Source organism: Caretta caretta, chromosome 1 (genome assembly GCF_965140235.1).
Source record: "Caretta caretta isolate rCarCar2 chromosome 1, rCarCar1.hap1, whole genome shotgun sequence".
Lineage (NCBI taxonomy): Eukaryota > Metazoa > Chordata > Testudines > Cheloniidae > Caretta > Caretta caretta.
The window spans coordinates 277,312,108-277,325,435 of NC_134206.1; the positions used below are offsets into that span (position 1 = coordinate 277,312,108).

Sequence of the window (13,328 nt, forward strand, 5' to 3'; positions counted from 1 at the left end):
GTGAGGGAGGAGGGGCAGAGAGCAAGGTAGGAAAGACAAGTTGAGAGAGAGAGAGAGAGTTTTGCCTTTCTGAGTCCAAGACCCCACGTGTTTCTGAATTCAATATAGTATTCAGCTACAGTAAATGTGACCATGGAACAGGGTACTCACTTGAGCCAAAGGAGGGTTGTGAATGAACGATGGCAAATGGGGACAAGCAGAGAGACTCTAACTTGTATTTTTGTCTATACTGGAATTAACATCACACACACACACACACACACACACACAATCTTGGTTTTGTATGCCTTTATTATGAATAGTCTTCTGAAATCTGTAACAAAGACAGAAATACAAGGGCACTACTCTGAATTACAATTCTCCCTGAGTTCCTGGGTTGTGCAGGGGAGGATGGCAGGGGAGGGGCCTACTGCCACTCACAGCATACCCCACCCCTGTTTCACACACTCCCAAACACAATACGGCTCTGCCAACATTTTGTTCCTTCCTGTCCACTTGTTTGCATGGTGGCGGTGTCTGTCCTCCCCTTTGTGCCCAATTCCCACTTTGGGATAAAGTTACATGGCTATCCGGGGGATGAAGGTAATACATGCCCCTCCCCCCGATGTTTATCAGGATGGTCACATAGGGCTAGGATTACAACCTAGGCCACAATTGTTATATGTTGTATTATTTAATAAAACAGACACCCACTTTTCATCATTATATGTGAGTCAAGGTTTCTCCATATATATTGTCCAAGATACGTTGCATTTATGAAGTTTTTTTAATTGAATTATAGATAAGATGCATTCATTATATATGTATTTATTTATGAACAGTTCATTCAAGTGTTCATTACAGGACTTTGTATCTCTGTACACTTATGAGCACAGTGGGCTCAACCCTACTTCCTTTCATCTCAGTGGGACTTTTGCCATCAATTTAACTTAGTGTAGGATTAGATGCAATTTTTGGGGGTTTTTTTTTGCCCTTAGTGGATTTTCTGACTGACTGTATTCCAGCTGTATCGTCATTTCACCCTTTGTTTTAAACGTTTTTTAATTATAGTAGCAAAATATAGATTTTAAAAAGTATTCCTTATGGTTTTATATCTACTTTTTTTCTTTTAGGACATCAGTTTATTGGACTTTGGTTCAAGTTCATATAAACTGAACAGTCAATATTAATGTCAATGGTAACAGTCTGATCAAAATTTCTAAAACCAGCAATTTGATTTACTTTTTGTTGAAATCACCTATTTCACAATGATATGAACAATCTCAATGAACTCCACTAGTTATACAGTACTACTGAACTACACAAATCTGCCTTCGTCTTTTAATATCCCTTATAGTTCCTATGCGGTCTTTTTTTTCACCTGAATTTCACTTACGCTTGAAAGTCACATTTTCCAAAATCTACATCCAAAGTATAAATAGCATATGAAATATAATATATTACACAACAGATGATTCCCCAATTTTCCTCAATTAGTTTTACTATGCAAAGCAAAACTTGAAGCTTAAAAAGTTAAGTTTTTTATGATTTTTAATAATTAGAACCTTTATTTCCAGTGTTGATTCCCTTGTTTATTTCTATGACATTTAAACAGTGATAAAGTTTCCCCAGAACTTTGAAAATACCATTTGCTATTAGAGTCCAACAGTCATCACTATCTCCATCCCCATTTAATAACTGAATTCATGGCAATACGTGCCTTGATTGGGACATATGTACTGGCATCCGGGTGGTTATAGAAATCAACTTTCCCTAAATATTTTTAATGAACTTTTATGGAAGAAAGACAAGAAATCAATTCTTTAGGAGTACAAAACTTTCCTTTCATAATTAAAGAGTTAGACAAAAATCTGTTTTTTAGGAAATGAATGATCAAAGGATTTGGTATAGTTTACAGGAGAATCACAGGTTACAATTAACTAACAGACAAAAATCTAATGATGTTAATTTTTTGAAGTGATTTAGCATTATAAATAAATATGTGAAACATAAAGGGAAAGTTTCAAGTAAGAAAGAATCAAATATACATGTTACTAGACATTCCAAAGGCTGGCATCCTATCCCGTCTATATGAGAATGCAGTTAGACAGGCAATTCCATCAACTCATTTTAAAGTGAATATTGAAAGAAACCACAACTTACTTGAAGATCCTGCTGAGTGTCTGTGTGGCTGATTATTTTTTTCTCTGTTCTGAGTCAAAGCACTTCCACTGATCATGGAAATAAGGTCTAAATCCGCGTCTTCTCTGCTTACAGGGCTTGCCTGGAAGCAGTGGGAGAGAATGTACACAATCATGAAACAAAATATGACATTTTCTGAATGCAGCTCACATTCCTCAAATAAACAAACAGACTCTGTCAAACAACCTTCTTCAAAATGATACCACAGTCCTTTATTGCTGCCTCGGCTGAACAAATGCACTATGTCAAAGCATTTTTGTAAATAAGAGCTGATCTTAAAATTGTGGTTTGCGATCTGAGTCAGTACAACAACAAAAGAAAACTTTTCAGTACAGTAATTTTGAAGAAAATCAATCTTGCAGACAGCTGATGAAACCTTAAACAGCTTAAGATCATTTACTGACCAGTCTATAATTTAAGTCATAGCTGAATGCCAGAAATGTCATATCAAATTATTTTCTGCAATATTTATGTTTTATCCAGGGCAAGTATCAATTCTATCAATCAAGCATGCAGTAAGTAATTTCATCTTTTAGTGGTTTGCTACTTAACCATGGCCATCAAAGAGCATTTAAATTATACTTTGAGTATTATACTAATTATAATCTTCTGGCATGTAATGATGGTACATAAGAATGGCCATACTGGGTCAGACCAAAGGTCCTCCAGCCCAGTATCCTGTCTACTGACAGTGGCCAATGCCAGGTGCCCCAGAGGGAGTGAACCTAACAGGTAATGATCAAGTGATCTCTCTCCTGCCATCCCCTTCCACTCTCTGACAAACAGTGGCTAGGGACACCATTCCTTACCCATCCTGGCTAATAGCCATTAATGGACTTAAGCTCCATGAATTTATCTAGTTCTCTTTTAAACCCTGTTATAGTCCTAGCCTTCACAACCTCCTCGGGCAAGGAGTTCCACAGGTTGACTGTGCGCTGAGTGAAGAAGAACTTCCTTTTATTTGTTTTAAACCTGCTGCCCATTAATTTCATTGGTGGCCCCTAGTTCTTATATTATGGGAACAAGTAAATAACTTTTCCTTATTCACTTTCTCCACACCACTCATGATTTTATATACCTCTATCATATCCCCCCTTAGTCTCCTCTTTTCCAAGCTGAAAAGTCCTAGCCTCTTTAATCTCTCCTCATATGGGATCTGTTCCAACCCCTAATCATTATAGTTGCCCTTTTCTGAACCTTTTCTAATGCCAGTACATGTTGGTGATGAACAGGATATATGAACCTAAATACAATAACATAAAATTGAAATGTTCTCTCATTTTAGCATTGGGTTCTTGATCTTGGGGGCTCATGCAGCATGGCATAGAAACACTGACCTGGAAGATACCATAGTCCATAGATAACACTTTTAGGAGCTTGAACCTACATGTACTTAATGAGAATTCCCGTAGGTAGAAGATCTGAGATATTAATCCAAGCAGGGGATATCCTGCAACACCTATGCTTAGGGACCTAGACAGTCCACTGTGGTTTTATTGTCAGTTCTCTTTCTAGTAGGGAGTGATATATTTCTAAAACAAAAGCATATGAACAATATACATATACTCAAATTTCAGAGTCCCCATTTTGGTGAGGAGTGGTAATCTGTCAAGATGTATCTCCTCAATGAAAACAATGATAGGAATTATTTCCTCTCTGAAAATACCTATTTTGATAGATTTCCATTCTGGGAGACTAAACTGCTGCAGATATGTCAAAGAAAAAGAACTGCAATAGGAAGTGTGAGACGATAAACACAGTAAACATACATCTTGAACAGTAGCAATTTTATGTTACATTATTACTATATAAAAACACACACACTCACACATGTATGTAGGTGTATACACATTTTGGGATCAATTATGACAATATGTGTCAGCTTTAGGGATCCTCAGCAGGAACTCAAAGTTATTGTGCCTCAGTGCAGAGAGAGAAAGTCTGTTGTACCATCCTTGGTGTTATCATGCCCAAGTCAGGTAAACCACGGCTCTTGATCCTCCCTCCTTCCTCTGTGGAGTCTAGCAGCCATGGTAATGCAAGATAGATTTCAACAGTCTTTGCATTCAAAACAGCACAAGAACTAAGATTTCTCACAGCCTTTGTGATGACTTTCTGAGAAATGAAGTCTGCTCCAGATAAAAGCTCAGGGGCTTTTTTTACATTGATCTTGTGAAGAAGGTCTTCACCGCACCAGATGTGAGTAAAGGAATGACATGAAAAGGGATATTGACTAATGAAGGTGGGACACCATCACCAACTTTGGAAGGAATTCAGGCTGTGTTGGGAGCACCATCTTGTCCTTGAAAAAAACATTGTGTAAGATGGAGGTTTTAAAGGCAACCTGCAAAGGAAACGAAGAAGGGCGGTGTCCTTTTTAGCTTGTTTACAATATGTAAAGGGGGCCTAAAATGCTATTTCAAAAGAGGGAGGGGCTCTACAATTAAAATTTTGGGTTTTAAGCAGATTCTATGGATGAGAGGAAAATTAGGAGACTTATGATATGACAAGTACCAAAGAAATAAAACCTAACCTGCTCAGGCTGGACACCATTGTGAGAAAAGTAATAGTACCTTATGTCAGAGAGACATAAAAGAGACAATAGTCATTGACTAGAGAGCAATCTGTAAGTATTAAATTCCTGATTTGAGCTGGACAGGTAAAAGGTATCATTGTAAAAAATGGCCATTGTAATCTCCATTCAAACTGCAACTAAATACTGACAGGTATCAATGATGTGTAAAAGGAAATTTCAGAAGCAGGGTAAAACGATAGACAAGATTTAGAAAAGAGAAAGTAAATGAATCCACCTCCACGTTAACAGAGTGCAAGCAAGAGAGCATGCATGAAATGGAATAAACCTGGCATTAACTCAGTCTCTGAGAGACAGAGTGATTGGTTTTATTTTCTGAGTATCGTGCTTTTTCATATCCTCACACCTCAATCTCCCTCTGTCAAATGAAAGCTGCTGTTTTGCAGGATTTGTAGACTGTCTACACCACATTGCCTTTGTGACCTTTAGCATTGCCAGATAAAAGAGGATTTACTGAAAGATGTAACTGGGGAGAAACACTAAAATACATTCTCCACACACACACACACACCCCCACCCCCGGTCTCTGCAGTGCTATTAGGATTTTCTCCTTATCTGTGAAGTTGTGGAGTCACAGTATAACAGCTCCTGATCTTGGAGCTCCCGGAGACGAGGAATTAATGAGCTGTGAGTGGAGTGTATTTTCATGTAGTTACATTTCTATTCAAGATTTAAAACTTCAGAGAACCCCATGTTAGAGAAAGTTGTGGGATCAAGCCTTGGGCTCCTCAACCCACAATGCACAAATTGTTCCTTTAATTTTTGTTCTCTCACTTTTCCAGACACCTTCCCCATTATTGCAATTTCTTGCTGGAGCTGTTATAAACTCTGAAGTACAACCTCTCATCCTCTAGGGAAGGGGCAGGCAATAATTTTGGCAGGGGGGGCCACTCCACGAATTTTGCTAAGTCGTCATGGGCCGCACATTTCTATGAAATTTATGTTGGGGTGCAGGAGAAGGGGAGGGCTCTGGGAGGGAGTTTGGTTCAGGAGGGGTCTCTGGGCTGGGGAGGGGATTGGGGTACAGGAGTGGGTGCAGGGTCTGGGTGCGAGTTTGGGTGCAGGAGGCAGTTCTGACCTTGGGCGTGGGGTTAGTGTCCAAGAGGGGGTGTGAGGTGCAGGCTCTGGCCAGGAGGTGCTTACCACAGGCGGTTCCTGGCTGGCAGCATAGTGGGGTGCTCAGGCAGGCTGCCTTCATGCCATGGCCCCACACCACTCCCAGAAGTGGCCAGCTGCTGGCACCATGGCATGTCTCTGCATGTCCCTGGTGGGGCGGGGGAGCAGGTCTCCATGCACTGCCCACGCCTGCAAGCACTGCCCCTGCAGCTCCCATTGGGTGGAAACCAATGATTCAGTAATTTAAACAAGTATCCATTCTGTGGGGCTCTTATCCAATTTATCCACCAACAAACCTTTTGAGAATGCATCCCTCACTTACAGACACATTTACACCAGATTTAATAAGGGTTGCTGGCTTTATGACTATTAATATTTCTTACTCTGCAGGCTAAAATAAAGATAAGAATAATCACATCAAAAGATGGTCAATCAAAATATTAGCTTTTAAAAATTCTTTACTACAGAACAAAGTTTCATCCAGCACCTGGAAGCGGCCTAATCCAAAGCCCACAGAAGTCAATGGAAATAGTCCCATTGATTTCAGTAGACTTTGGATCAGGTCCAAGATGCGCAGCAGAAGTCCAACACATTTTTTTTTAAGAACAATGGAGGTAAGCATCTCACCTGAATTCATGACACTATATTTAACTTTTTCCCTATTTCACCCTTGGCCTTATTTTATAAAACATCCTTTCAAATTAATTGGAATTTTTTTGACTCCACAGGAAAGTCTATCTGTATTGAATATAGCTGTAGTTTGTACATTTGATTATTACTTTGTTAAATTTTCAAATCTTCTGAGAGAAAAGGCTATCTATACATGTAAAAGATATGTGGATGTTTTTGGTATGATAATCAGTAATTAACTAGTTAACAACATAATTATTTGGAGATATGATGTATTAATTTAGATGGAATAAATGGGCCAAAGGTGTTACCATAACCCAGTCCCTGTTGAACATTAAACAGTGTTAAACAAAGTACAGTGTCTGGTATACAAAGACCTCAGCCTGCTTAGTACCAGGGCAAACAGACCATTAAAAGTCCTTTTAACTTTTTAGTAAAGTAAAAGAAAAGAAGGAAAAACTGTTAAAACTTTGTAAAGTAAAGTATTAAATAAAGCTTTCATTTTAATATTTATTGTTCCCTTTTTCTTTAGCTGGAGAGAGTTTTTAGAAGGAAAATAAAACCCTTGTTTGGAAATCTCTTAGGTGGTATCCAAGGGGTAATAACCATACTTTGGGGGTGTGGGGAAAGAGAAGAAGTTAGATGAAATTGATTGGCGCTGTTGTTGTTTTTGCTGTTGTCAAAATATGATCCTGTTTTATCTCAGGTGGAATTTGCGATTCAGCTGAAGCTGCTGGGGGGGTGGTGCCATGATCTCGATCCCACTCTCTGGCCCGGTCTGGTCAGGACATCTCTCAGGATTTGGATGACGAACGCCAAGAGTCCCAGAAGACCAGGATGAGGTGGGGTTGGGTTTGGCAGCCATGATGGTGAAACTTGCTGTAGTAACCTCTGTCTTTCATTCCATTCTCTCCCCAAAGTCTCCTTCTTCAAGGACCCACAAAGAGAATGGTGGGTGGAATAGCCCATTATTGTGTTTACCAGTTAGGCCTAATATTGGATACACTTATTCTGGCTCATTAATTTCTGGTTCCACATCTTTTGTGATTTCAACACAGTCCTTGAGATACATCAAGTGGCCTTTTTTTTGTTTGGACTAATTTAGTCTGTCTGGTTCTCTTGCATCTGTTTGTAACATTCATTACTGAAAACAACTTGACCTACTCTCGATCAATAGTTATTATTATAGGTTACTGTAGTATCTTATGAACTTTCATACACTTTTTACAATTGAGTTTACAATTAGGGTAAATTTGTCAGCCCAATTATCACAACAGGTAATAAACACCTTGTTAAGATGAAAAAGGAAGTGCACTCTACTCTAATACCCCAATTCAGTGAAGTCCTTAAGCACATGGCTAATTTAACATGCTTAACTTAAACATGAAGTCAATGCAACTACTTATGTGCTTAAAGTCAGGCATGTATTTCAAGTACATTGGAGAATTAGGAGTTTGGTATTAGTTCTTCAGTCTGTCTTGAAGACTCAAAACAGTGTACTAGACAAAGCTGCTTTTGCAACTAGAAGGTTAGGACTTCATTTTTTGCTACAGTATTTAGACTTGGAAGGATTAGACTTTTATTGATAAAATGTTGGTAAACATCCATTTCACTGTACACACAGAAAAATACTTCCAATGATAATCATCAAAATTTACAGACAGGCTAAGTAAGAAAAATATTGCTTGAGAAATTAGTCGAGTTTGTGAATTTTGACATGTGACATTGGCAATTTGTGTTTTAGCAGTATAAAGTTTAACATTTTGAGTCTCAATGTCTGCTGTCATTAAATAACCTCACACCCTCATAATTCTGCACAACTATGAAAACTTAAATTGAAGGGAAAAATTAAAAATGTTTGCAAATAAATATTGATATTATCCATCAAAATTATCAAAAATAAAAACTGAATTTTGCTAAATCTAATGATATTTTAGGGGTACCATGCCCTGCTTTTTCATTATGAGAACTGGGAACATTTTCTCTTTTACCTGCATTTTGCCCTCCTTTTTCATTATGAGAACTGCTAAATGTTACTTTTTTAGCCTTTAACAGAATTACATTATAAACATATTAGGAACATATTCAAATTTCAACAATTAAAATACAAGAAAGTTAATGTACTGTGACAGGGTCGGGCCAGATGGCTATAGGAGAGTTTTTTTTTTTTTGAAGCAGAAAAGTATTTTATTTGCATAACACTTACAAAGAATCACCAAAAAGGAAAAAACAAAACTATGCAACAAAACAAAAGCAAACGCAAGGTATAACACAGCAGCATTCAGGAGGGAGAAGTGTTCAGGCTAGCCTGGGCCCAGAGCAGGAGGGCTTCCTTGACACTCATCGTCTTCCACCCTCCTGAGTTACCTGGTGGCCTAGAGCTGGGGGCTTCCTTGACACTCGTGGTCTTTCACCCCCTCGAGTTACCTAGGGCCAAGCCCAGTATCACCAATTATTCCTCTCCAGAGAGTGCCCGACAAGATGGGCACAGCTGCGGGGTGGGCAGTTTGGGGGAGGGGGGGACGTACATCCACGTGTGATAGGACCCCTCCTAGGTGACGGTGATGATGGTATCCACAGCGGCAACGGCTGGGGCTGGGGTCTCTTGCTCTTCCCCTCAATCAAAGGGTCAGATGGAGGGAACCGGACGGGGTCACTGAGCAGAGAACCTCGGACAGCGCCTACCGCTCCTCGAAGGCATCAAGGGAGTCGGTGGATGCTGCCCAGAGGGAATCCGCCCGGATACGTGAATGTACTGAGGATCGGAAAACGGCCCTACAGTTGCAGGACGCTTCATTGGCCAACCGCCTCTCTCTGGTATTATAGATGGCTGTTTTAGCTAGGGCTAGGAGGAGGTTAACCAGGAGATCCCGCGACTTTGTGGGGCCACGGATGGGGAGTGTGTAAATAAAAAGGTGAGGGGAAAAGTGCAGCCAAAAGCATAATAAAATATTCGTGAGGAGCCGGAAAAGGGGCTGCAGCCTGGCACGCTCTAAATATACGTGCGTCAGGGTTTCCACAAGGAGCACGTCATCGGCGTATGCCAACAGGACCAGCCGCAGCTCCGGCTCCCGCAGCACCAACCCTGTCAACCTCTTTCGGAGGAGACAGAGGAAAGGCTCGATCGCCAGAGCATACAGCTGGCCCGAGAGGGGGCACCCCTGCTGTACTCCTCGCCCGAAGTTGACCGGTTCAGTCAGGGTCCAGTTGAGCCTAACCAGACACTCTGCGGAAGCGTACAGGACCCAGAGAAAACTCACAAACTGAGGTCCGAATCCAAACGCCTGCAGAGTGTCCAGGAGGTACCCATGGTCCACTCTGTCGAACGTCTTCTCCTGATCGAGAGACAGGAGGGCGAATGACCGACCTTCTCTACGCCCGAGTTCCAAAAGGTCTCAGACTAGAAATAGGTTGTCAAAAATGCTGCAGCCCGGGACAGTGTAGGTCTGGTCTGGGTGGATCACGTCCACCAGCACGGACCCTAGCTGCAGCGAAATTGCTTTCACTACGATTTTGTAGTCCGTGCTAAGGAGTGAGAAGGGGCGCCAATTTCATAAATCGCGGAGGTCTCCCTTCTTCGGCAACAAGGCGAGCACCGCTCGCCTGCACGAAAGAGGGAGGATCCCGCCCTGCAAGGACTTGGCTCAGACAGTGGCTAGGTCTGGGCCGTGTCCCAGAAAGCGTGGTAGAACTCTACGGTCAGCCCGTCCATGCCCGGAGATTTACTGGTGGGCATGCGACTGAGGGCTTCCGAGAACTCAGCCAGGGTGAGAGGCAGCTCTAGTCGGTCTTGGTCGCCCACGCTGACCGTAGGGAATTCCTCCCAGAGCACCCCGCAAGCGCCAGGATCGGTCGGATCCGGGGAGAAAAGGCTTGTGTAGAAGTCACGGGCTCTCCCACACATCTCCACCGGATCCGTGAGGGGGGTGCCATCTTCTGCTAGAAGGCAGGTAACATGTTTCTTGGCCCCCCTCATTTTCTCCAGGGCGTAGAAGAAATGGGAGCCGTGATCCACGTCCCGAAGGAGGCGAATGTGGGATCAAACAAAGGCACCTCGGGCGTGATGGTCCTTGAGGGCCCGGAGCTCCTCCCGCTTCTCCTGGCACGCTCCGCAGAGGAATGGGTCCTCGGGGCTGGCGGCCAGATGCCTCTCCAGCTCTAAGACCTCCCGTTCCAACTGCTTTATTGCCGCATTTCTCCGTCAGCTGGTGTAGTCACGGCAGAAGAGCTTGGCGCACACCTTCCCTAGATCCCACCATCACCGGGCCGAGGGAAAAGCACGCCGCTGCTCTCGCCAGGCCAGCCAAAACTCCCAGAAGGACGTCATGAAGCCCTCATCTTCCAACAGGCTGTTGTTAAAATGCCAATAGGCCGGCCCCGTCCTCTCTGCACAGAGGGAGGCTGTTATGGTGGCTAAATGATGGTCGGAAAATGGGGCCGGCCGAATGTTGGAGGAGTGGGCTCGTGAAAGATGGAAACGGGATAAATAAATACAGTCCAACCGAGAGTGGTGTGACCGATGGGCCTCCACCTGGACAAAGGTAAACGTGGAAGTGTCATCCAGGTGGTGGTCATGCCAGACATCCACAAGGGAGTGATGTTCGACTATTTCTCAGAGAATGTTCGCAGCAGCCGGGCTCAGCTCGGCCCCTGAGCGGTCCTGTTCCTCAAGGGTGGTATTAAAGTTCCCTCCCAGGACTAGGCACTCGTGAGAATCTAGGGTGCCAAGGAAGTCGGACACCCGCTGATAGAACTGCGGCCGCTTTGGGCTCGTTGTCGGGGCATAGATGTTAACGAGGTTGACCACGAGCCCCTCCATACGGACTCAGAGATGCAGCAGGTGGCCCGGCACGGCCTCAGTGACCCCTAGCACCTCGAGCCGTAGGGTGGGGGAGAACAGGGTCGCCACTCCAGCTTGTCGAATCGTGAAGTGGCTAAAGTAGACCCCGTCCCCCCACTCCAGCCGCCAGGTGTCCTCGGCGGTCGGATCCGTATGGGTCTCCTGCAGGAAAACCAGAGTACCCCCCTTCCCGAAGGTAAGAGAGCATCTGGGACCTGCGGAGAGCCATTCTACAGCCTCTGGTGTTCAAAGTTGTGATAATGAGAGGCATCATGAGGAGGGCTGGGGGGGGCTGGGCATTCCTTGTTGGCGGGGGTGTTCGCGGCCCCCGGCGGGTCGCGCAACAATCCGTGACCCATCCCGTAAGTGAGTAAATCATCACGGAAGCTGTGGGCCCGCCTGTAGGCTGCGGCACCGTGCCTTCCTTTCCCTCTACCCTCCTTTATAACGGCCCTTGTGGCCTGGAGGAGTTGATCAAAGTCCCCCCATAGCTGGAGAGCCAGCTGTACCCTGTTGCGGGAGCCACGGATGTCTTCTAAAAACTCCCGCAATGCTTTTCACAGCTCATGGGGGTGTGGGGTTATGATTTCCGGGTTATTCCCTGGTGGGGCTCTTAATGCAGCCTCGTGGTCCGCTGAGGCGGGCAGGCAGGGTGTGGACCACCGACGGGGCATCTGACAGGCTAAAGTTATTAGGTCCGTCTCAAGCCTTGGGGTAAAAGGGGATGGCGGAGGGAAAATTGCAGCTCCTAATGGGTCGCGGCAGGAAAATGCAAAGGCTGCTCCTTGGGGGAAATCCGCAAAAAATGGGAAAGAAATAACCCCAGGGGCGGCAATAGCATTGCAGGAAGAGGTGGATTGGGCAGGGACAGGGGTGGGGGCGGGGGCAGAGGCGAGGCTCTGGGCTTCGGGAGGCAAGTAGCTGAAAGGTGGCGCCCCCTGAGCAAATTTGAGGGTTAAGGGGGCTCCCAGTGATGCTAGGCGCAGGCTCTGTGGTGGATTTGGCAGCCATGGCATCAGGTGGTGGACCACCTTCTGTAGGGTGCCCGCCCGGGAAGGCGGTTAGGGGGAGGGAGCATGGGGAAAGGGGGACTGGGGTGAGGTTGCCCAGATTGAGGCCAGCCGGCAGTAGGTCATCCTGTCCCTGGGTGACCGGGGTCAAACCTAGGGCCTCAATCTCCTCATACATGGAGGAGAGGATGCCTTCTGCCACCCCGGGGGTCTCTCCTCTGGAGCCTGCCTCGACGGTCGCTTTGGGGTTCGCGTGGGTTCGGGTGATATTCGGGCACAAGGGGCTTCTTCAGGGGTCTCGGAGGGAAGGGTCTCCCGTGGAGGGGAGATCCTATCTTCCAATGCTATTTTGTCTTCCCCTCCCGACACCGGTGGATGGATCTCACTCGTGGGCATAGCGGAAGGCTCAGTGTCAGTGTCTCCCTTCCTGGTCTTCTGGGGGGCCTCCGCATCGGATGGGTACAGCGGAGCTCGAGCCTTCCACTTGCCTCGCTTCCCCTGGACTAGGGACCAGCCCTCCATAGCATCATCTGGGGGCTGGTTAGCAGGGGTCATGGTGGGGGACAGAGGCGATGGTTCAGGGGTTCGGGGGGGGTAATGGTGAGGCAGCATGAAGGGGGGGTCTCTTTGGGGCGGGACCTCTCCTATGCCCAGTAATATCTTTGCTGCACCCTCCTCCATAGGCTCTACCAGATTGGTAATAGCAAGGGTGGGACTCCCTCGCTCGTCTGGGCGTTGTAGGGGAGGTGTCTCTTGGGCCCGGACGGGAGCGGCGGTGGATCGAGCAGGAGGAGAGGTGGTTTCAGGTGTCGGGCGGCCAGGGGTGCCGGCAACGACGGAGCCAATGTCCTGCCGGGTCTCGGGGGTCTCGGATGCTCCTCCCCACTTGGCCAAGGGGCAGTCTCTTCGGACATGCCCCGCTAATCGGCAGAGGTAGCACCAGGCCTCTCCCGTGGAG

General features: G+C 45.3%; 1 protein-coding gene across 5 annotated transcripts in view; it reads right to left on the bottom strand.

Annotated features, from left to right (window-relative positions):
* Window positions 1–13,328, bottom strand: part of LRRIQ1 (leucine rich repeats and IQ motif containing 1) — a 182,635-nt gene that overhangs the window by 21,516 nt on the left and 147,791 nt on the right. For all 5 annotated transcript variants that reach the window (XM_048835653.2, XM_048835654.2, XM_048835652.2 and 2 more), the window contains exon 26: window positions 2,143–2,263. In XM_048835653.2, the coding sequence (XP_048691610.2) occupies window positions 2,143–2,263 (121 nt within the window). The remainder of the gene's footprint in view (window positions 1–2,142; window positions 2,264–13,328) is intronic.